At 59.5% G+C, this 17,365-nt stretch overlaps 6 protein-coding genes across 6 annotated transcripts; 5 read left to right on the top strand and 1 right to left on the bottom strand.

Annotated features, from left to right (window-relative positions):
- Positions 1 to 201: 201 nt before the first annotated feature.
- JDV02_008250 (uncharacterized protein) lies at positions 202 to 534 on the top strand (the record flags this gene model as incomplete). The annotated part of the gene is made up of 1 exon (XM_047989830.1): positions 202 to 534. The coding sequence occupies one exon, from the start codon at positions 202 to 204 to the stop codon at positions 532 to 534; it is 333 nt and encodes a 110-aa protein (XP_047845835.1).
- Positions 535 to 1,742: 1,208 nt separating this feature from the next.
- On the top strand, positions 1,743 to 3,717 carry PDB1 (Pyruvate dehydrogenase (acetyl-transferring)). The gene is made up of 2 exons (XM_047989829.1): positions 1,743 to 2,472; positions 2,553 to 3,717. Exons 1-2 carry the CDS (start codon positions 2,071 to 2,073, stop codon positions 3,309 to 3,311), a joined length of 1,161 nt encoding a protein of 386 aa, XP_047845834.1. The 5' UTR covers positions 1,743 to 2,070; the 3' UTR covers positions 3,312 to 3,717.
- Positions 3,718 to 3,888: 171 nt separating this feature from the next.
- On the top strand, positions 3,889 to 7,993 carry SKI2 (Antiviral helicase ski2). Its single transcript, XM_047989828.1, has 2 exons — positions 3,889 to 7,088; positions 7,154 to 7,993. Exons 1-2 carry the CDS (start codon positions 3,948 to 3,950, stop codon positions 7,832 to 7,834), a joined length of 3,822 nt encoding a protein of 1,273 aa, XP_047845833.1. The 5' UTR covers positions 3,889 to 3,947; the 3' UTR covers positions 7,835 to 7,993.
- Positions 7,994 to 8,194: 201 nt separating this feature from the next.
- On the bottom strand, positions 8,195 to 8,924 carry DID2 (Vacuolar-sorting protein SNF7; the record flags this gene model as incomplete). The annotated part of the gene is made up of 2 exons (XM_047989827.1): positions 8,195 to 8,473; positions 8,580 to 8,924. 2 exons carry the CDS (start codon positions 8,922 to 8,924, stop codon positions 8,195 to 8,197), a joined length of 624 nt encoding a protein of 207 aa, XP_047845832.1.
- A 1,104-nt stretch (positions 8,925 to 10,028) lies between these two features.
- JDV02_008246 (uncharacterized protein) lies at positions 10,029 to 10,594 on the top strand (the record flags this gene model as incomplete). The annotated part of the gene is made up of 2 exons (XM_047989826.1): positions 10,029 to 10,179; positions 10,263 to 10,594. 2 exons carry the CDS (start codon positions 10,029 to 10,031, stop codon positions 10,592 to 10,594), a joined length of 483 nt encoding a protein of 160 aa, XP_047845831.1.
- An 819-nt stretch (positions 10,595 to 11,413) lies between these two features.
- Positions 11,414 to 14,572, top strand: JDV02_008245 (uncharacterized protein). The gene is made up of 7 exons (XM_047989825.1): positions 11,414 to 11,989; positions 12,048 to 12,811; positions 12,869 to 13,077; positions 13,126 to 13,268; positions 13,318 to 13,438; positions 13,492 to 13,534; positions 13,585 to 14,572. The coding sequence occupies exons 2-7, from the start codon at positions 12,662 to 12,664 to the stop codon at positions 14,146 to 14,148; spliced, it is 1,230 nt and encodes a 409-aa protein (XP_047845830.1). The 5' UTR covers positions 11,414 to 11,989; positions 12,048 to 12,661; the 3' UTR covers positions 14,149 to 14,572.
- The last annotated feature ends 2,793 nt before the right edge of the window (positions 14,573 to 17,365 follow it).

Here is a 17,365-nt window from a genome sequence, read left to right as displayed (position 1 = left end):
GGAGGCAAGTCAATATTCAGTACCTGGCCCGGCTTGGTGTACAAATATCAGCATGCTGAAGCAACGAGCCCGGAATATTCTATTCACCACGCAAAATTTTTGAGTCTCGCGTGTCGAGGCAACACGGAATATCACTTACAGTCGAGAAAAACAAAAACAGGTCGAGACACGCCCGCCGGCTTCAGCACGGCGCCTGGAGACATGGCCTTCATATCGCACGTGCCGCCGCGCCGCGCAGTGGCGCGGTTCACCAGCACGGTCCCAGAAGAGGTGCGCGACGCGTGGCGCATCGCCAAACCCGGCATCAAGGACATACTCAACGAGACGGCCGACATCCGGAACAACTGGTCACACCTGATACTCGACGCTCGGGGTGCAGACCACCGCCACCGGCGCTCGAAGCGTGACGTCTGCATTTACATCACGCAAGAGCTATCCGAGACGGCGTGGATCGATGTGACGGACCAGATTCACGACTACCTCGAGACTTTTGAGGTTGGCTTCGAAGTTCGTGTGCGCTACGTCGAAGACTAGGACATTGGCGAGCCAAGCGATCGCACCACCGCCCACGGCGGAGACAACATGGACGACACGCTCGGCCCGGACCCAGCGTGGCTGGGCCTGGGGCAGCAGCGGAGCAATCAACTCGACGATATCTTTTTCCCAGAAGTTAGGACAGAAGGCCGGATGGACAGCGCCGTTGTTAGACGGCCACACTTGCGATTCAGTACCCTTCCACGTGAGGACACGGACATGGCGACCACTCCCCCAGGAGAACGTGCTGAGGCGACGCGGTTGGATGAGGTCTTGATCACCACGATTGGCAGACGCACGGCGAGTACCCGACGACTTCAGACGGCGGAAGAAGTAGAGGAGCACCTTGACCTGTTGCGACGTATGGGCGACTTGATAGCTACTCTTCGCAGCGAACAGGCGACCAGGATTCCCGCGCTTAACCGACCACCAAATTCCCCTCGGCGCAGGTCGTAATGCTGAGGGAGGATACTTTGCGAAAGCGATCGTTTGTGCCAGAGATGCCAGACGCGTTGGGCTGGCAGTCATCCTGAGTATTCACCTGCCGCTGGTGTCAGTCTGCAGCCTGCTTGAGGTACCAAGGCCATGTTGGTGTTCGTCGTGAAAGCGTGGCAGCAGCAGCAGCAGCAGCAGCAGTAGCATGTAGTTAATAGCGGAGGAGCGGAAGCCGAAGCGTTGAGTGTCAATTCAAGGGTTCTTCTGAAAGTCCATCGAAAAGTCCATCGAACCGTGTGTTGTTGCGCGGTGTTGGCGAGGGCACGTTGCGGACAGCAAGCATGCGAGGGGCCGCGTGGGCTTGTGCTGTCGCATTCGGGAATAAACGCCGGCAGCACATCAAGATTGCACCAGCAAGCGGCTGGAAGGGTAAGGGAAGTGAAAGTCCCATCCCGCCACCAGGGCACCACCCGTGGACCCCTGCCAGGTAAGGTAGGTACGGCACGGTACGTGGGGCCTTAGTCATCGGGCGGGGCCTGCCTTTTGTCTCTCTTTCCAGGCCCAATGCCACTTCATTGGATGCTGCCCGCTGATTGCTGGCGCCCCAACAGATCTGTGGCAGGATCAGCCCAGCCCAGTCCAGCACTGGAGCCACAGCACACCACAGGGCGGCTGGCCCAGTCAGTCAGTCAATGCCAGTGGAGTGCGCCGCCCGTCGCCGACCACCAGACGCCGCAATTCAACGGGACGGACGGCCTTTTTCGGCGCGGTGGGGCCCCGTCAGGGGAGCTCGCTGGTTGGCCAGCGCCCCCAATGGAAAAAAAAAGCTTGGGATGCCGGGCTGGCCAGCGACTTCGCACCGCTGCAAAACGCCCAGCGAGCTGCTTTCGCCGTTCTCCGGAAATTCCCTCTCCATCGAGCTCGACGACGACGACGCTCAAAACCGCCTCACCTCCCTCCCTCTACCTCCGCCCCCCGCCTTCCCCCGCCGGACCGTGACGACGTCCCGAGACTCTTTCCTGCCGGGCCCAAGAGCTTTCGCCGTCTCTCCCTCCGCCTCTATCGCCTCGCGCAATTGACTAAGCTCAACGCCCTCCCATCATGTCCCGCCTCCTGCGACCTGCGGTCCGTCTGGCCGCCGCCTCGACGCGCGCCGCCGCCGGTATCAAGGCTCCCGCCGCCAGCACCTCCTCCCTCGTCCTCCCGCGCGCCACGACTCCCGTTTTCTTCGGCGCCCAGCAGACCCGGAGGTACGCCGAGGGCAACGGCGTCAAGGAGTACACGGTCCGTGAGGCCCTCAACGAGGCTCTCGCCGAGGAGCTCGAGTCCAACCCCAAGGTCTTCATCCTCGGCGAGGAGGTTGCCCAGTACAACGGCGCCTACAAGGTCACCAAGGGCCTGCTGGACCGGTTCGGCGACAAGCGCGTCATCGACACCCCCATCACCGAGAGCGGCTTCTGCGGCCTGGCCATCGGCGCCGCCCTCAGCGGCCTGCACCCTGTGGTACGTGTGCCGCCTTTCCGTTGCTTTGTCGCCAAGAGTTTATGCATAAGCTAACGTTTTTCTCCCTCTTATGTCCCCAGTGCGAGTTCATGACCTTCAACTTCGCCATGCAGGCCATCGACCAAATCGTCAACTCGGCCGGCAAGACGCTCTACATGTCGGGTGGCATCCAGCCCTGCAACATCACCTTCCGCGGCCCCAACGGCTTCGCCGCTGGTGTGGCCGCCCAGCATTCGCAGGACTACTCGGCCTGGTACGGCAGCGTGCCCGGTCTCAAGGTCGTCTCCCCCTGGAGCGCCGAGGACGCCAAGGGCCTGCTCAAGGCCGCCATCCGCGACCCCAACCCCGTCGTCGTCCTCGAGAACGAGCTCATGTACGGCCAGTCCTTCCCCATGTCCGAGGCCGCCCAAAAGAGCGACTTCGTACTGCCCTTTGGCAAGGCCAAGGTTGAGCGCGCCGGCAAGGACCTGACCATTGTGTCGCTGTCCCGCTGCGTCGGCCAGTCGCTCATCGCTGCCGAGAACCTCAAGAAGAAGTATGGCGTCGAGGCTGAGGTCATCAACCTGCGGTCCGTCAAGCCCCTCGACGTCGAGTCCATTGTCAACTCGGTCAAGAAGACGGGCCACCTGCTCTCGGTCGAGTCCGGCTACCCGGCGTTTGGCGTCGGCTCCGAGATCCTCGCCCTGACCATGGAGTATGCCTTTGACTACCTCGATGCTCCGGCCCAGCGCGTCACTGGTGCCGAGGTGCCTACACCCTATGCCCAGAAGCTCGAGGAGATGAGCTTCCCGACCGAGCAGCTCATCGAGGACTACGCCGCCAAGATGCTGCGTGTCTGAGCCACGGCGATTGGATGAGAGGGAGCAGGAACAAAACATAATGACGGCAAAGCGTTGGGTCGCGGCACGGATGAGCCCCGACCGCCCGACGAAGCATGAGGGATACGTAAACCCTTTTTTTTATCCGTATTCATAGACGGCGAGGAGTGGGCACCTGTACTTGTATTTGCGTTGTTCGTGTATACACCCTCTTCTTGGCCGCTATTCCCTGGCGCTTGTGAACTGTCAGTCGCAAAGTAGCGTCTTGTCGATGCGCGAACTCTACTGTGAACCCAATGCAGGTCAGCAAGATCCCCGCGATGCGGGCTCAAGTCATGGATTCGCCGGAACGGGCCATGATTGACGCATTGCCTTGTGCTGCCAACTGCACCTGCTATGATGTTGAGTGAATGGTTTTCGCGACGCCAATCGTTCTGTACCAAGCATTGAGCTGTAATAAGGCAGGAATATTTTTGCCCGCTCACCTTCCAGTTGGTGTGCGTCACCGTCACTCCACGCGCCGCTTCAGCGTCGGTGGGGCAAGCTCCCACTACCTTAGCTTGGACCTTATCCTCATCACTTCGCAACCTCACCTGTCGCCCACAGTCGCACTCATTCACACCACTCCACAGTCCCTTCGGCATCAACACGGCCGCCATGTCCGGCATAGACGCGCTCCTGCTCTCGCAGGACCAGCGCGAGGCCGACAATGCCGTGCCCGCACCCCAGCGGCAGCCGCCGCAGGACCCTGAGCATCTCAAGCGCCGCCTCGAGGACCTCTTCCTCTCGCCTTCCGCCGAGTTCTCGACAGAGTGGCTCAACCGCCTGCAGCAGCGATGGGACTTTGAGGCCGACTACTCATCCCTCTTCAAGATTGCGCCGCCGCAGACGCGCACCGTGACGCGCTTCCTGCGCCATGGTCTCGAGGGCCGTGTGACGGGCTACAAAAACGTCACCGTCCCCATGAACAGTGCCACGGCCAAGAACTCGACCAGCCTGCTCCGGAAGCCTGCTAACAGGGCCGACTTTGTGAGGGGCGCAGCGGGTTTCTTTCCGTTCGCGCCGGGCGGCTTGGAGGGCATCGAGGCCACGGCTGCGCTGGAAGACCAAATGCACAGTGGCGGGGTGGCCGAGGACCGACCACGGGCCAACAAGCTCGACAGAGTCATCCAGCTGGGCGAGGGCGGCTTGCTGCAGGTTGCTCCGGGCTTCGAGCGAGGCATCAATTTCAGTAAAAAGGAATCCGCCAACGAGGATGCCGCCGCCGTCCAGCACATGCTGGAGGAGGAGCCTGAGGACGCAGGTACCGCGGAGCAAGACCAAGAAGGCCCCCCGCCAACCGCAGAGGATGATGTCGATGGCGACGAGGACGGTGATGATATTGATGACATCCTGCCCGTCGAGTTCCCCTCTCTTGAGCCCCATGGCGTGCTCGCGGCATCCAGCGCTAGGAAAGCCGGTCGCGAGTGGGCGCACATGGTCGACATCAGGCACGGCATGCCCAATTTCCGAGAGCTTGTGCCCGACATGGCAAGGGAATGGCCGTTTGAACTCGATACATTCCAGAAAGAGGCTGTCTACCATCTCGAGAACGGCGACTCCGTCTTCGTTGCGGCGCACACCTCCGCCGGCAAGACTGTCGTGGCCGAGTATGCCATTGCGTTGGCAGCCAAGCACATGACCAAGGCCATCTACACGTCGCCCATTAAAGCCCTCAGCAACCAAAAGTTTCGTGATTTCCGCCAGGACTTTGACGAGGTTGGCATCCTGACGGGCGACGTGCAAATCAACCCCGAGGCTAGCTGTCTCATCATGACAACCGAAATCCTGCGCAGCATGCTGTACCGTGGCGCGGACCTAATCCGAGACGTCGAGTTCGTCATTTTCGACGAGGTCCATTACGTCAACGACTTCGAGCGCGGCGTCGTCTGGGAAGAGGTCATCATCATGCTACCCGAGCACGTCTCTCTCATTCTGCTGTCAGCCACCGTTCCCAACACCTACGAATTCGCGTCATGGGTTGGTAGGACCAAGCAAAAAGACATCTACGTCATCTCAACATCCAAACGTCCGGTCCCTCTGGAGCACTATCTCTGGGCTGGCAAGGAGATGCACAAGATTGTCGACTCTGACAAGAAATTCATAGAAAAGGGTTGGAAAGATGCGCACGCTGCGGGTCAGGGGAAGGACAAGGCGCAACCGGCTGGCAACACCATTGCGACTCGAGGCGGAAACCCCCGCGGCGGCCAGCGAGGCGGACCCCAGCGCGGCGGCCAGCAGCAGCAGCGCGGCGGTGGACGCGGCGGCGGACCGCAGAGGGGCGGCCAGCAGCGAGGCCGTGGAGGCCCTCCTCGTGCAAGCCACGCCCCCGGACACATGGGCCGCGGCGGGCGACCCGGCGGAATGTCGTCGGCTGCTCAGGACAAGAATCTCTGGGTTCATCTTGTCCAATTCCTGCGCAAGAATACCCTACTGCCCGCCTGCATCTTCGTCTTCTCCAAGAAGCGTTGCGAGGAAAACGCAGACGCGCTGAGCAACCAAGACTTTTGCACGGCATCGGAGAAGAGCCACATCCACATGATCATCGAAAAGTCCATTGCGCGGCTCAAGCCCGAGGACCGCGTACTGCCGCAGATCATTCGGCTCAGGGAGCTCCTCGGTCGCGGCATCGCCGTGCACCACGGCGGCTTATTACCCATCGTCAAGGAGCTCGTGGAGATACTGTTCGCCCAAACGCTTGTCAAGGTGCTGTTCGCGACGGAGACGTTTGCTATGGGTCTCAATCTGCCGACGCGAACGGTCGTGTTCTCGGGTTACAGGAAGCACGACGGACACTCATTTCGCAATCTGCTCCCGGGCGAGTACACGCAGATGGCTGGTCGAGCGGGTCGTCGTGGCCTGGATACCGTAGGCTCGGTCATCATCGTACCACCCGGTGGTTCAGACGATGTTCCCCCTGTCGCGGAGCTTCGCAACATGATCCAGGGCGAGCCGTCCAAGTTGCGGTCACAGTTCCGCCTCACGTACAACATGATTCTCAACTTGCTGCGGGTGGAGGCGCTCAAGATTGAGGAGATGATTAAGAGGAGCTTCTCCGAACATGCCACGCAGCAGCTTCTCCCGGAGCACGAAAAGGACGTTAAGCTAGCGCAGGCAGACTTAGCCAAGGTCAAGCGTGAGTCGTGCAAGATCTGCGACGTCTCCATGGACGAGTGCCACCAGGCAGCGCAAGACTACAAGCAGCTCACCTTGGAGCTGTACAAGGGTCTGCTGAGGATCACTATCGGCCGCCGCATGTTCACCTCACAGAGGCTCATCGTCTTCAATTGGGACGGCATCCGTACCGTGGGCATCCTAGCCACCGAAGGCCCCAGTCCGCGCGGCTCTCTGGACGAGCCCATCCTACAAGTCTGCGCCCTCAAGCCGATGCGCGATCGGCGAGACGCGACCGACCAACTGCCGTTTATTCCCGGCTTCCGCAAGTATATGCCCAAGCTGCCGCAGGGACGGCGTCGCACACAGGTCAAGACTCTACACGTGCCGCTCAGCGACGTCGAGTGCGTGACGCGATGGATCCTCAAAGGCACAATCCCCGAGATCCTTAAGCACGGCGCGGCCGGCATGCAGGCGATGGAGCGACTCCAGGAGATTTGCTCCTCCTGGGACGACCGGTGGGATGAGGCCGACATGAGCAAAATCAAGAGCCTTCAGCTACAGGAGATTGTCGAGAAGCGCACGCAGCTCGTCAAGACGATTCACAGCTCGCCGGCGACGAAATGCCCGGCGTTTCTGAAGCACGTAAGTGAATGAAATCTGGCTCACCCACAGCTCCCGCTGCGAGAGGAATTGCTGACCAGACACAGTTTGCCATGTGTCACGACGAGTGGCTCATCAAGGAGCACATCCAGCAGCTCAAGCAATCCCTGTCCGATCAAAATCTCCAGCTTCTGCCCGACTACGAGCAGCGCGTGCAGGTGCTCAAGGAGCTCGACTTTATCGACGACGCGACGCGCATCCAGCTCAAGGGCAAGGTTGCGTGCGAGGTGCACTCGGGCGACGAGCTCGTGCTGACGGAGCTGATCCTCGACAACGTGCTCGCCGACTTTGAGCCGGCCGAGATCGCGGCGCTGCTGTCGGCGTTTGTGTTCCAGGAGAAGACGTTCGTGGAGCCCACGCTGACGGGCAACCTCACGCGCGGGCGCGACACCATCGTGGCCATCTCGGAAAAGGTCAACGACGTGCAGACGCGTCTGCAGGTGATACAGTCGTCGGAGGACTCCAACGACTTCACGTCGCGGCCGCGCTTCGGGCTCATGGAGGTGGTGTACGAGTGGGCGCGCGGCATGAGCTTCAAGAACATCACGGGGCTGACCGACGTGCTCGAGGGCACCATTGTGCGTACCATTACGCGCCTCGACGAGACGTGTCGCGAGGTCAAGAACGCGGCGCGCATCGTCGGCGACCCGGAGCTGTACCAGAAGATGCAGCAGGCGCAGGAGATGATTAAGCGGGACATTACCGCCGTGGCGAGCCTTTACATGTAGTGGGCGGGGGAAACTCAGCGATGGATGGGCGATTGCGGCGGATGTAGAGTATCTAGAACATGGCGTGGCGCACGGCTCTTTGCGCCTCGACGACCGTTTTATCCTGTACGGAGTAATGAATGAGGCACACGTCTAGAAAATTCTTATCGTGATGTGGCAATCCTAACAATAAAAATGTTGAAAACACAAACCTTTCGCCAAGCGCCAACCATGACCCAAGCGTGCGTTCCATCATGTCATGCATGCGTCTGTCCCATACCTACCCCTCTCTCTCTCTCCATCCTCCTCATCCTCCCCCTATGAACCTTCCCCCCGACCTCCGCGTTGGTCGGTGCGAGCCCCCCCTCCGCAACTCTCCTACTACGCACGCAGCGCACGCAGCCGCTGCTGCAGCTTATCCTCCTCCTCGGCTGTGGGCTCAGCGTTCGCGGTCTGGGGTTCAGCGGCGGCGGGGGTGGCCTTGTTGAGCTCCATGCTGAGCTCGACGCCGGCGTCGTCGGCCAGCTTGCCGAGCAGCTCGTGGACGGCGTCCTCGCCGACCTGGACCGAGGTGGACTGGGTGATGGCGTCCTGGTAGATGCCGTTGGACATGGCGTATTCTTCGTTTTGCTGCTTGAACTGCTCGAGGGTGACGAGGGTCTAAAGAGGAGGGACGAACGAAAGATGGCGAGTCAGCATACGGCGGAAGCTGTGAGAGCGAAAAAGAAGAAGTGGGCAATAGGGAAGGGGGGAGTGCGCAACGCACCTTTTCCGGGTTGGTATTCTTCTGGGCGACGTTCATGGTGCGCGACGACTGGGCCATCATGTGCGTCATGCGGTTCATGGCGTTGTTGGCCTGGATCTGGGCGGCCGAGAGCTCGGCCATGTCGGCCATCTGGTCCATCTGCTGGGCAAGGGCCTGCTTGGAGAGGAGCATCTTGGCCTTTTGGTAGGCCTTTGCCGTCTCGCCCTTCTTGAGCAGGTCCTGGATCTGCTTCTTGAGGACGGGGTCCTGCTTGGCCGCCTTTTGCGCCTCGCGCCGCGCCTGCTTGGCGTTGAAGCGCGCCTGGAACTCGACCTGCATGTCGCGCGCGAGCTGGCGGTTTGACATGATGGGCGGCGGGTGTTTGTGCGTGCGTGCGTGTCTGTGTGTTGTTCTCTTCGGTGCGTACGTGTGTGCGTGCGTAAAGAAGATGTCTTTTTGGCGGCGGGCCTATTCGTGTGTTCGTCGTCGGGCGCTGGCGGACAACGAACGGGTGGCGGATGACGCGCGGTCGGAAGAAGGGGGGGGCACTTCGCTTTGTTGTCTCTTGCCGGGGGGGCGCGCGCGGTTTCAAAGACGGCGATGCGATTTATCGATTGATGGAAGGTGTGGATCGATAGATAGGACGCACGGTTAGGCGGCGACGGGCTATGAGGTTTTCGAGGTTTTGGCGACGCCGCAGATGGTGTGTGGTAGCCGTCGGCAAGGCCGTTCGCTGTCGCTGCGGGCGGCGTCATGTGAGGCGAGACAAGCGCTGGGTGCGGGGCGCCACGCGGTGACGCAACAGCGAGAGCACCGCCACGAGGACAAGCACTAGCCACAATGCGAGCGCCACAAATGATTGCCCGCATGCACGAAAAGCGCTAAGTACTTTCGTAAGCTACCTACCCTACGGCTATCGGTTGTAAGTCAAGCATCGACGAGACGGTCATACGCATGGTTGTCAACTTGGACTCACCGGATTGTTTATTGCCTCTCTATTTATGAATTTGAGATATTGAGTTGTTTGGGTTCCTTCCTTACATCATTTTGCGTTCCGGTGGTAGAATATATAGCTCAGTCGGCGCGATACGTTTTGGTCTTCGCGGCCATCCTGAATTCCACCGCGAGCCAGACGTCGTTATTTGCCTTTTGTCAACCGGATAGCTCTGCATGGGCAGGACGTCGAGTTGAAACATGCTTCACAGCCTGTCCGCGCGTGAAGCCCATCGAGGCGCACCAAGGCGAGGCGCCCCCGATTAGACCCCCACCGTGACGACAGGCGGCTCGGCACGAGATGTGGTGGCGTCGAACCCAGGCATGCCAGGCCCGGAATGTCAGCGTCATGGCTGTCACCCGTGACAGGAAAGCTTGCTTTTTATATTTGCCGCCGTTGATGCCACCTCACGCCCAGGTCCCCTTTGGAACACACACCAGAAAGTCAATACGCAGTAAGCGCATGCTGCGCACATCATGGCCTCCAAACTCAAGCTTGACGTGCAGAGCTTTCCCCGCCCACCTGCCCTGCAAAAGATATCCCGCGACATCCGCATCACGTTTCGAGGCGACGTGATTGCGCAGACCCAAGACGCTTACTGGGTGCTGGAGACGCACCACCCGCCGAGTGGGTTTCCCTTCGCTGACCCCCCGACGTCGGTCGTCGTCGTCGCAGCGGCTGATGATGGATGGATCATGGGAGGGGCACAGCGTATTATTTGCCGCGGGCCTCGGTCAGTCTTGCCCTGACTCCGACTGGGCGAAGGACCGGCTGCGAGTGGAAGGGCACCGCGACGTACTACGAGGCCAAGCTCGGCGACGGCACGGCGGTAACGAACAGGATATGGTCGTACGAGGCCCCGACGCCGGCCTTTGAGCCGATCCGTGGCTACCTGTCTTTCTACGCCGGCCCTCCCTGGGATTGCTTCGTCGACGGCGAAAGAGTCGAGCCGCAGCCAGGCGACTTTTACGGCGGCTGGGTCACGTCCGACATCGAAGGCATTGTCAAAGGCCGCACCGGGAACCTCGACCCGGTAGTCTAACGGGGGCCGGTGTCTGGGCGTCGCCGTTTGATGACGGGTTGCACCCGCCTGATAAGGCGTGTTTGAGGCCGAAGTTGGTAACGCGTTTCGCGCGGCGCCCGGGCTGCTTTTGGTAGGCAGGTAGGTTCATTTCGGCACCAAATGCTCCGGTCGACATTGCCGATTCACGTGTTGGGTCCCGTCCTCGCCGTGAAGAGTTTTTGCTGCATCTTTGTTGGGTTGTGTCTCCTACTTTGTAGCTCTAGTAGGATCGATGTTACACACGCCTAGCACCGTCTCCCGAGCCCTCCCTTGGGCCAGACGCCGCTTCAAAGGCAAAGCAGCTAGACGCGGGCGGTGCGAGAAAAAGGAGGACAGGTGGGGAGGCTGCAGACACACCTTTTTGAAGAGAATCAAGTTTCTTTGAAGGAAAGGGCGAGTCTCGAAGGAACACGTTAACGAGCGGATGCGACGCAGTTCCGTACTGTGTGACTTTTGAGCGTGATTGTGATCCCAAACACTGTGTTGGCTCCTTCCCGTCGTTTGACACGGAACCGCCAGCTCGGCCAGGGTCAAGGTACTTTGTACCTACGTAGGTACTTCGTACTTTTCCCCATCGCCAGCCGAACATGTTGGATTGCGATGCGAGAATGCACAGCACCGGCCGTGACGTTTACCAGGTCGAGACCGCGGGCCGTCCGAGCTGACGATCTCATATCCCCTAGCCACCCGATCGGAGAGCCCACCGATGGGTCTGCGCGTTGCCGAGAGCCACCCGCCAGACCACAAACGCACGCACGGCCTGTGCGCCCGCGTGTGCGTGTCGCAGCTGCTGGTCAGCCCATCAGCGTCACATCTTGGGCAACTTCGGACACAGGCTCCTGGCAGGGGTGTCCACTGGCCGGCGCCCGACGTCACTTTGTCTGCAGCATGTCTCGCAAGTGAGCCATTCCGCCCGCCTACCTGGTTGCGAGCGGCTGCGGTGGCCGATGTGCAGACTCTGGCGGTAGGTCGGTCGACCAGACAGACAGGTATGCCAACGGACATCGCGGGGATCGATCACTCGACAAGACGGCGCAGACGACGCCTTCGCGCAAGCGTCGACGCCGATTTCCACGGCCCAAAAGAACCCTGGATGTCTCCCTGGACGGCACCGGAGTTCGCCTGTCGACGAAGCCCCACGTCGGCCCAGAGATGAGCGACGGGCAAGCCTTCAGCTAGACCCCATTTCGACGGGAGACGGCTGCTCCCAAGCTTCCTTCCTAGCAGTAGTGCGCCTTCAACGCGCAGATCCCGGCCCGCGGAACAGGGGCTGGACCATGCCGGCAGATGGACAGGCTGCCCTGCGCGTGATGGGGGGATCATTGCACTGCATCGCCAGCGTCATTTGGTTTGGCTCGGGCGGAGCATGGGCGGGTACGCATGTCCCAGTGATCTCTCTTCCCTTCGTACACATCGGTAACATCTGTATTAGTGATTTCCTCGGAACGACTTTGACAGTGGCTGACTGCATAATTTAAGCCTTGACGGATCGTGGATGGCCGACCCGCTCTCGCTCCCTGGTAGTCGGGACGCCGTCTTGCCATTCAGCAAGTGCCTAACACGGCGCGGCGAGCTCTCCCGCGACTGTGCGACGGCGTACCTCGTACGAGGTACTGGATACCGGCCAGCGGACCCTCGCTCCTTGCTGGCCGGCTCACACGCGGTTGCACCGCCTGTCTGTGACAAATGACAGGAGCTGCAAGTCGAGCGGCGGGCGGCCATGGGGCACGCCCCAAGATCGAGTCGTTCAGTCCACGGCAGATCCCCTTAAAGACAGTATTGCAACTAGCTGCCACCATGGAACCCTCGGCGACCCAGGGTAGGAATCCGCCTACGACTTTGTTGGTTTCTTACCTGTCCTTATTAAGCTCCTGCAACTTCCAAGTTTGTTTCTCGTCTGCGCTGCGGTGCATCTCAAGCTAGACCAACGGCCGTCACGGCTGCGGACGACCAACGCTCGCGCGGCCTGGCGATAGGAGAAGAAAAACTCGTGTCTTTCCGCCATTGTGGCCAGGCCACCCATGATCTGCTCGCTTCACCGTCACCATGGAGCTCACAACCTCGCTGGCGATTGAGTCATGGATCCTCTACACTGTCGGCGTGGTCGTTGTCATCTGTCGCATGCTCTCACGACGAATCAAGCTGGGGAAATGGAGAAACCTCATGATTGATGACTATCTCATGGTTTTTGCTCTTGTATGTCGCCAGGGGAACCGTGAGCCCGCTCGCTTTCCCGAGCTGACCTGACGCCAGGTCAACTTTACCGGCGTTGTCGTCTCCATCAACGAAGTGGCCAAGAATGGCAGCAATTACATGTCGCCTGAAGATGCTGCCGCGCTCGACTCGGAGGGCGTCGAGCGAGCCGTGTACGGGAGCATCATGACATTTGTTCTCGAAATCTTTACCTTGACGGGCACATGGACCGTCAAGGCGTGTCTCCTGATCCTCTACGCCCGTCTAACGTAGGCTCGCCGCATCCCGCTTCGTTGCAGCTCAACTTACCGTGTCAGGCGAAACACTCTCACCAAGCAGCATTTCCTGGTCAAGGTCGCCGCCGTGTACTGCGCATTGACGTACCTCGTCGTCACCTTCATGTTCGTCTTTTACTGGTGCAGCCCGACTTACGAGTACTGGGCGGTGCCCGTTAGGATTAGTATGGACTGCCATCAGCTGGTCGATGATGCGATGGCTAACACGAACAGTGCAATGTGCGACCTACTACCACCACATGATATTTGCGACTGCATGCAACATTTCCTCCGACCTCTTGCTCTTGTTCATCCCGATACCTATTATAATCAAAACGCGACTTCCAACCAAGAGGTGAGTATCGCGCCGTAATGGAGACGCGACTATGAGAGGCTGACAATGTCAAGGAAAATTATTCTCTGCTGTATTCTAGGACTGGGCATCTTTAACGTGAGTCGTTTTCTGCATGCAACCCCCAGAACCGAAGCTAAGTCGAACAGATTCTTGCGGCGATCCTCAACCGATATTACAACTTCAGCACGCCCAACTCGTACGTCTTCCTCTTTTGGTATGTCGCAGAGGTCGGTGTTGCCATGCTGGTGGGCAACCTGCCGCTCTGCTGGCCGATTGTGCGTACCATACTCGGAAACACGGAGACTACAAAGACGCCATCGTACCATGGCGAAACCATCAGCGGTGCAGGTAGGCAGAAACGCTACAAACACCCTCTGTCCGCCGTGGGTACGACCGTCATGGGCACGACGTGGGACAAGCTGGAGGACCAAGAATACGGCGCGGGAACGAGTGAGGGGGCTCAAACACAGAGGACCCTTTCAGACCAGGGGAGCCAGATCGAGCTGGTGCTGCAGGGGCACAACCAAAACCATCAACACCATACCGCAGTGAGCGCGAACGAGGATCCGAGCCCGGATGCGACCCAGGAAGTACAGCCATCAAGCTCAGCAGGCTCAGGCGGAGCCGAAGACGTTGGCAAGGCAAGCGGCGACAAGATCATGGTGGTTACGACGGTGGATGTATCGTCGAAGTCACAGCACCAGCAATGAGGGACGAGGGTACCTTGTAAGTGGAGGAGATTAACAGGTCATGCATGGCCGGCTAGAGACGACTACCCTCGCCGGCTGAAATGCGTTGCCAGCGGTATGTTGCAATTTGCTGGCACGCTGTAGCAACTTGGCGTTGTACTTTTTGGTGTACGCGATGGCGTTTCTTAGAGCGCAGGATACCCGTGGGCGGCACTCTGAGGGTTTCATGCGCGGCCCAGACTTGAAAGTGTGCGCTCATATTCATCTGGAGAATATTGTGCCTTATCCATCAAACCTTCGTATTACAGGAAAGACAACGCTTAATCGTAGTCATGACACTACCGGACATTACGAGCATCGAGCCAATAGCGGCGCACACGTTTGATTGGGGCAGCTTGGCTTTGCCGAGCATTGAAGAAAAGTAAATTGACAGGACATGCCAGACAGCCTGGGCACAAGAATCATGCCTCGGTATTGATACATGCAAGGCTGATGGGAGGCTTGTGACTTTTGCCTGTCACTGGTAGAGCATCGAGCCACGTAAGGGAAAACCGAATACGCTCGCGAAGACAGCCTGCCACTCGTACTTTGTACCAAGAAATGAGGCCTCGCCCGGCCCGATGACGAACAGTCAAGCGCAAGCGGGTGGTCCTCGGTTCGGCGCACGCCACCACGGGGTGGGAGGGGGCAGCGCGTTTCGGCACCGGTTGCCCTACGTGGGAACGTTGGACCCTGACAGCCCCCCGGGTCCCTGCGGCGCATGAACAACAGCAGCAGCAGCAGCAGCAGTAGCAGCAGGTGGACAGCGACGACCGAGGAGGCGCGACAGCCGAGATGTGGCTGGCAGGGCAGGGATTGGTATTAGGGGTTCCCCGGGGGGAGGTGTGAAACATGGGGGAAAAGGCGCGATTTGGCGAAAGGATGAAGGAATGGATGCCGACAGGATGAGCACTCCGACAAGGGCAACGAGAGCATCGCGAGTGGTGCCTGCCGGGCTGGCGGGTGGTGGTGGTGGTTTACATGGAAGCTGCAGCAACCTACTTCGTACTTCGTAGCTTTGGGACGCTACGAACACTGCCCTGGATGGAGTCCTGCATGCCTCCTACGTAATATTACAGGGCGTCCGCGAACGAGGATCGACCTTCTTTTGGCGAGTGAGATTTAGGAGTAGTACTTCGTACGTATTAGAGCCCCCTGGTCCCTAGGTAAGTTTCCTTGGGTGATTCTATCGCGGCTCCTTCGTACCACTGTTGCCCTGGTCCTCAGCAGCCGGCTTTGGCTCTCTCTGTGCTGACCGCAGCAACGAAAGAAAGTCTCGGGGACGACCAAACGGGGGAAAGAGTTGGGACCCTTGGCCTGCGCCTCTCGCCGATGGGGGGTGGAGAGAAGCGGATCTGCCATGTAAGTTACTTCGTGGAGTAGTTACATACGTAGAAAACTGTTGGGGTTGCAGTGCGGAGGGTCCGCCCGGCGTGTCGCCGGAGCGGGAAGAGGGGGGGAGGGCGACTGGAGGGGCGACTGGAGGCGGCCGGGGCATTTAAGGCGTTATGGCGGTCCGTCCTCGGGTGAGTGGAGAATGAAGATGGATGGACTCCAGGTCAGGATGCCGGGCTACCTAGGGAATTCCCAGATTTGTGTTTGCCGCTCTTGGGTTTGCCTGTCATCAGCCAGGGAGGGTTGTCGTTGTCCAGAAAAGAACCTAGGGGGCCCGCCGCGCCACTCCCGCTAGGAGCTCCTGCTCGGAGACGGCCCGTCACGTCCACTCGCCGAAGAAAACATCCCCTCCTCCCCCTTTCCTTTCCTCTCGTCCCCTGTGGGCACGGGGAACCGGCGGGTTTGTGTGGGTGTGGGTGGGCGGCGACGGCGACGGCGCGGCAGATCAACCTTGAAGAAGCCAAGTCCGCGAGAAGGAGAGAGCGGGCAGGGATCGGCTAGCTGGGCTGATAGCGCAGCCCCCCAACGTCACACTGCGCGGCGGCGGGTTGAGGTTGGTGGAGGGGACAGCCAACCAACTACCTTCCTTATTACTGTAAGTTGGAACGCGCGTACTTGGCAGGTTGGTTAGTTGTAGCAGTGCTGGCTGTGCCCTTGGGGCCCTGCATTGATCCAAGATTTTTTGACGTTTGTTTTTCTTGGATCCTGCGACGCTTTCAAAGCTTCTGCCAACATGTCGGGCAAGGCATTGCACTTTATGGCTGGCACTGCGTCGCGGTCTCTCCTGTCTGTCTCTGTCCCTGCCCCCCCCCCCCTCTCTTCTCTCTTTCTGTCATTGACTGGGGAAGAAACCCCATGGGCCTGGCGGGAACGAACGAAATACGGTGCCATTGAGAGAGCCCAAGCAGAATATCGCCTGCGCCCCCGACGGCTCCGTAGTAGGAGAACAGAGTTGTGGTAAGCATGTAATAAAGTAAGCACCACACACACCTACACACACACACACACATATGCACATCAAGACTACTTCGTACGACTATACAGAGAGCCCACACGTGTGTTACCGAAACATCGAGGCCGCTTCGGGAGCCCGCGCGGGCGGAGGTTCCCGGGTTTGGGCCGGGCGCATAAAGCCCACGACCCCGCGCGGGCGCGCGCGTGGAAGGAACAGCTGATAAAAGTGTGCCCATAATGGTGCGGCTGGCAGTAGCACCACAGGTACTGTACTCGTACTGTAGTACTGTATTTTGTTGGGTTGTGGCATGGGCGCTTTTACTAAGTCATGGGCGGTGTGTCCCCATGTCCGTAAATCGCAAGACGGAGAGGGGCGCAGTCGTCGGTTGTTACACCCTTGTTGTTGTTGGCAGTGTGCTATAAGAATCCGCAACATGTTGTTATATACGTGGGACCCCTTCACCGACTGTCAGAAAGGAATCAATCCCACCGCGGTACTCATCACATCAACGCCCGATCATCTAAAAGTGACGCGTACACGGCGCTGCTTCGGTAGATGCCATGATAGCAGCAAGCCCAGCCTCGCCTCGCCTTGCATCGCAAGCGAGACACTGACCAGCAGCGGCGGGTCATCGTGCCCCCCTACGGGGGTTGGGGGGGCGTCCGTTTGTGTCACGTCAGGCCGCATCGTCTCTCATCACTCGCGGGGTCTGTTTGTCTTGGTCTCTCTACACGACCTCGCATGAAGCCGCCTGTGGGTTGTTGTTACCTACCAGGAGCTGCCTCTTTTTTAGATGCTTATCCTCCCGGACAACACGGTACGGAAGACATAGCCGAGGCCAGGTTCGCT

The sequence above is a fragment of the Purpureocillium takamizusanense genome, chromosome 8 (genome assembly GCF_022605165.1).
Source record: "Purpureocillium takamizusanense chromosome 8, complete sequence".
Taxonomy (NCBI): Eukaryota; Fungi; Ascomycota; class Sordariomycetes; order Hypocreales; family Ophiocordycipitaceae; genus Purpureocillium; species Purpureocillium takamizusanense.
This window is presented reverse-complemented; position numbering and strand designations above follow the sequence as displayed.

Coding starts and splice junctions, on each gene's coding strand:
- PDB1 (XM_047989829.1), top strand. CDS start 2,071: ATGTCCCGCCTCCTGCGACCTGCGGTCCGTCTGGCCGCCGCCTCGACG. Junction 2,473..2,552: donor TCAGCGGCCTGCACCCTGTG/GTACGTGTGCCG, acceptor TTATGTCCCCAG/TGCGAGTTCATGACCTTCAA.
- SKI2 (XM_047989828.1), top strand. CDS start 3,948: ATGTCCGGCATAGACGCGCTCCTGCTCTCGCAGGACCAGCGCGAGGCC. Junction 7,089..7,153: donor GCCCGGCGTTTCTGAAGCAC/GTAAGTGAATGA, acceptor GACCAGACACAG/TTTGCCATGTGTCACGACGA.
- JDV02_008245 (XM_047989825.1), top strand. CDS start 12,662: ATGGAGCTCACAACCTCGCTGGCGATTGAGTCATGGATCCTCTACACT. Junction 13,269..13,317: donor GGCGGTGCCCGTTAGGATTA/GTATGGACTGCC, acceptor TAACACGAACAG/TGCAATGTGCGACCTACTAC. Junction 13,439..13,491: donor ACGCGACTTCCAACCAAGAG/GTGAGTATCGCG, acceptor GACAATGTCAAG/GAAAATTATTCTCTGCTGTA.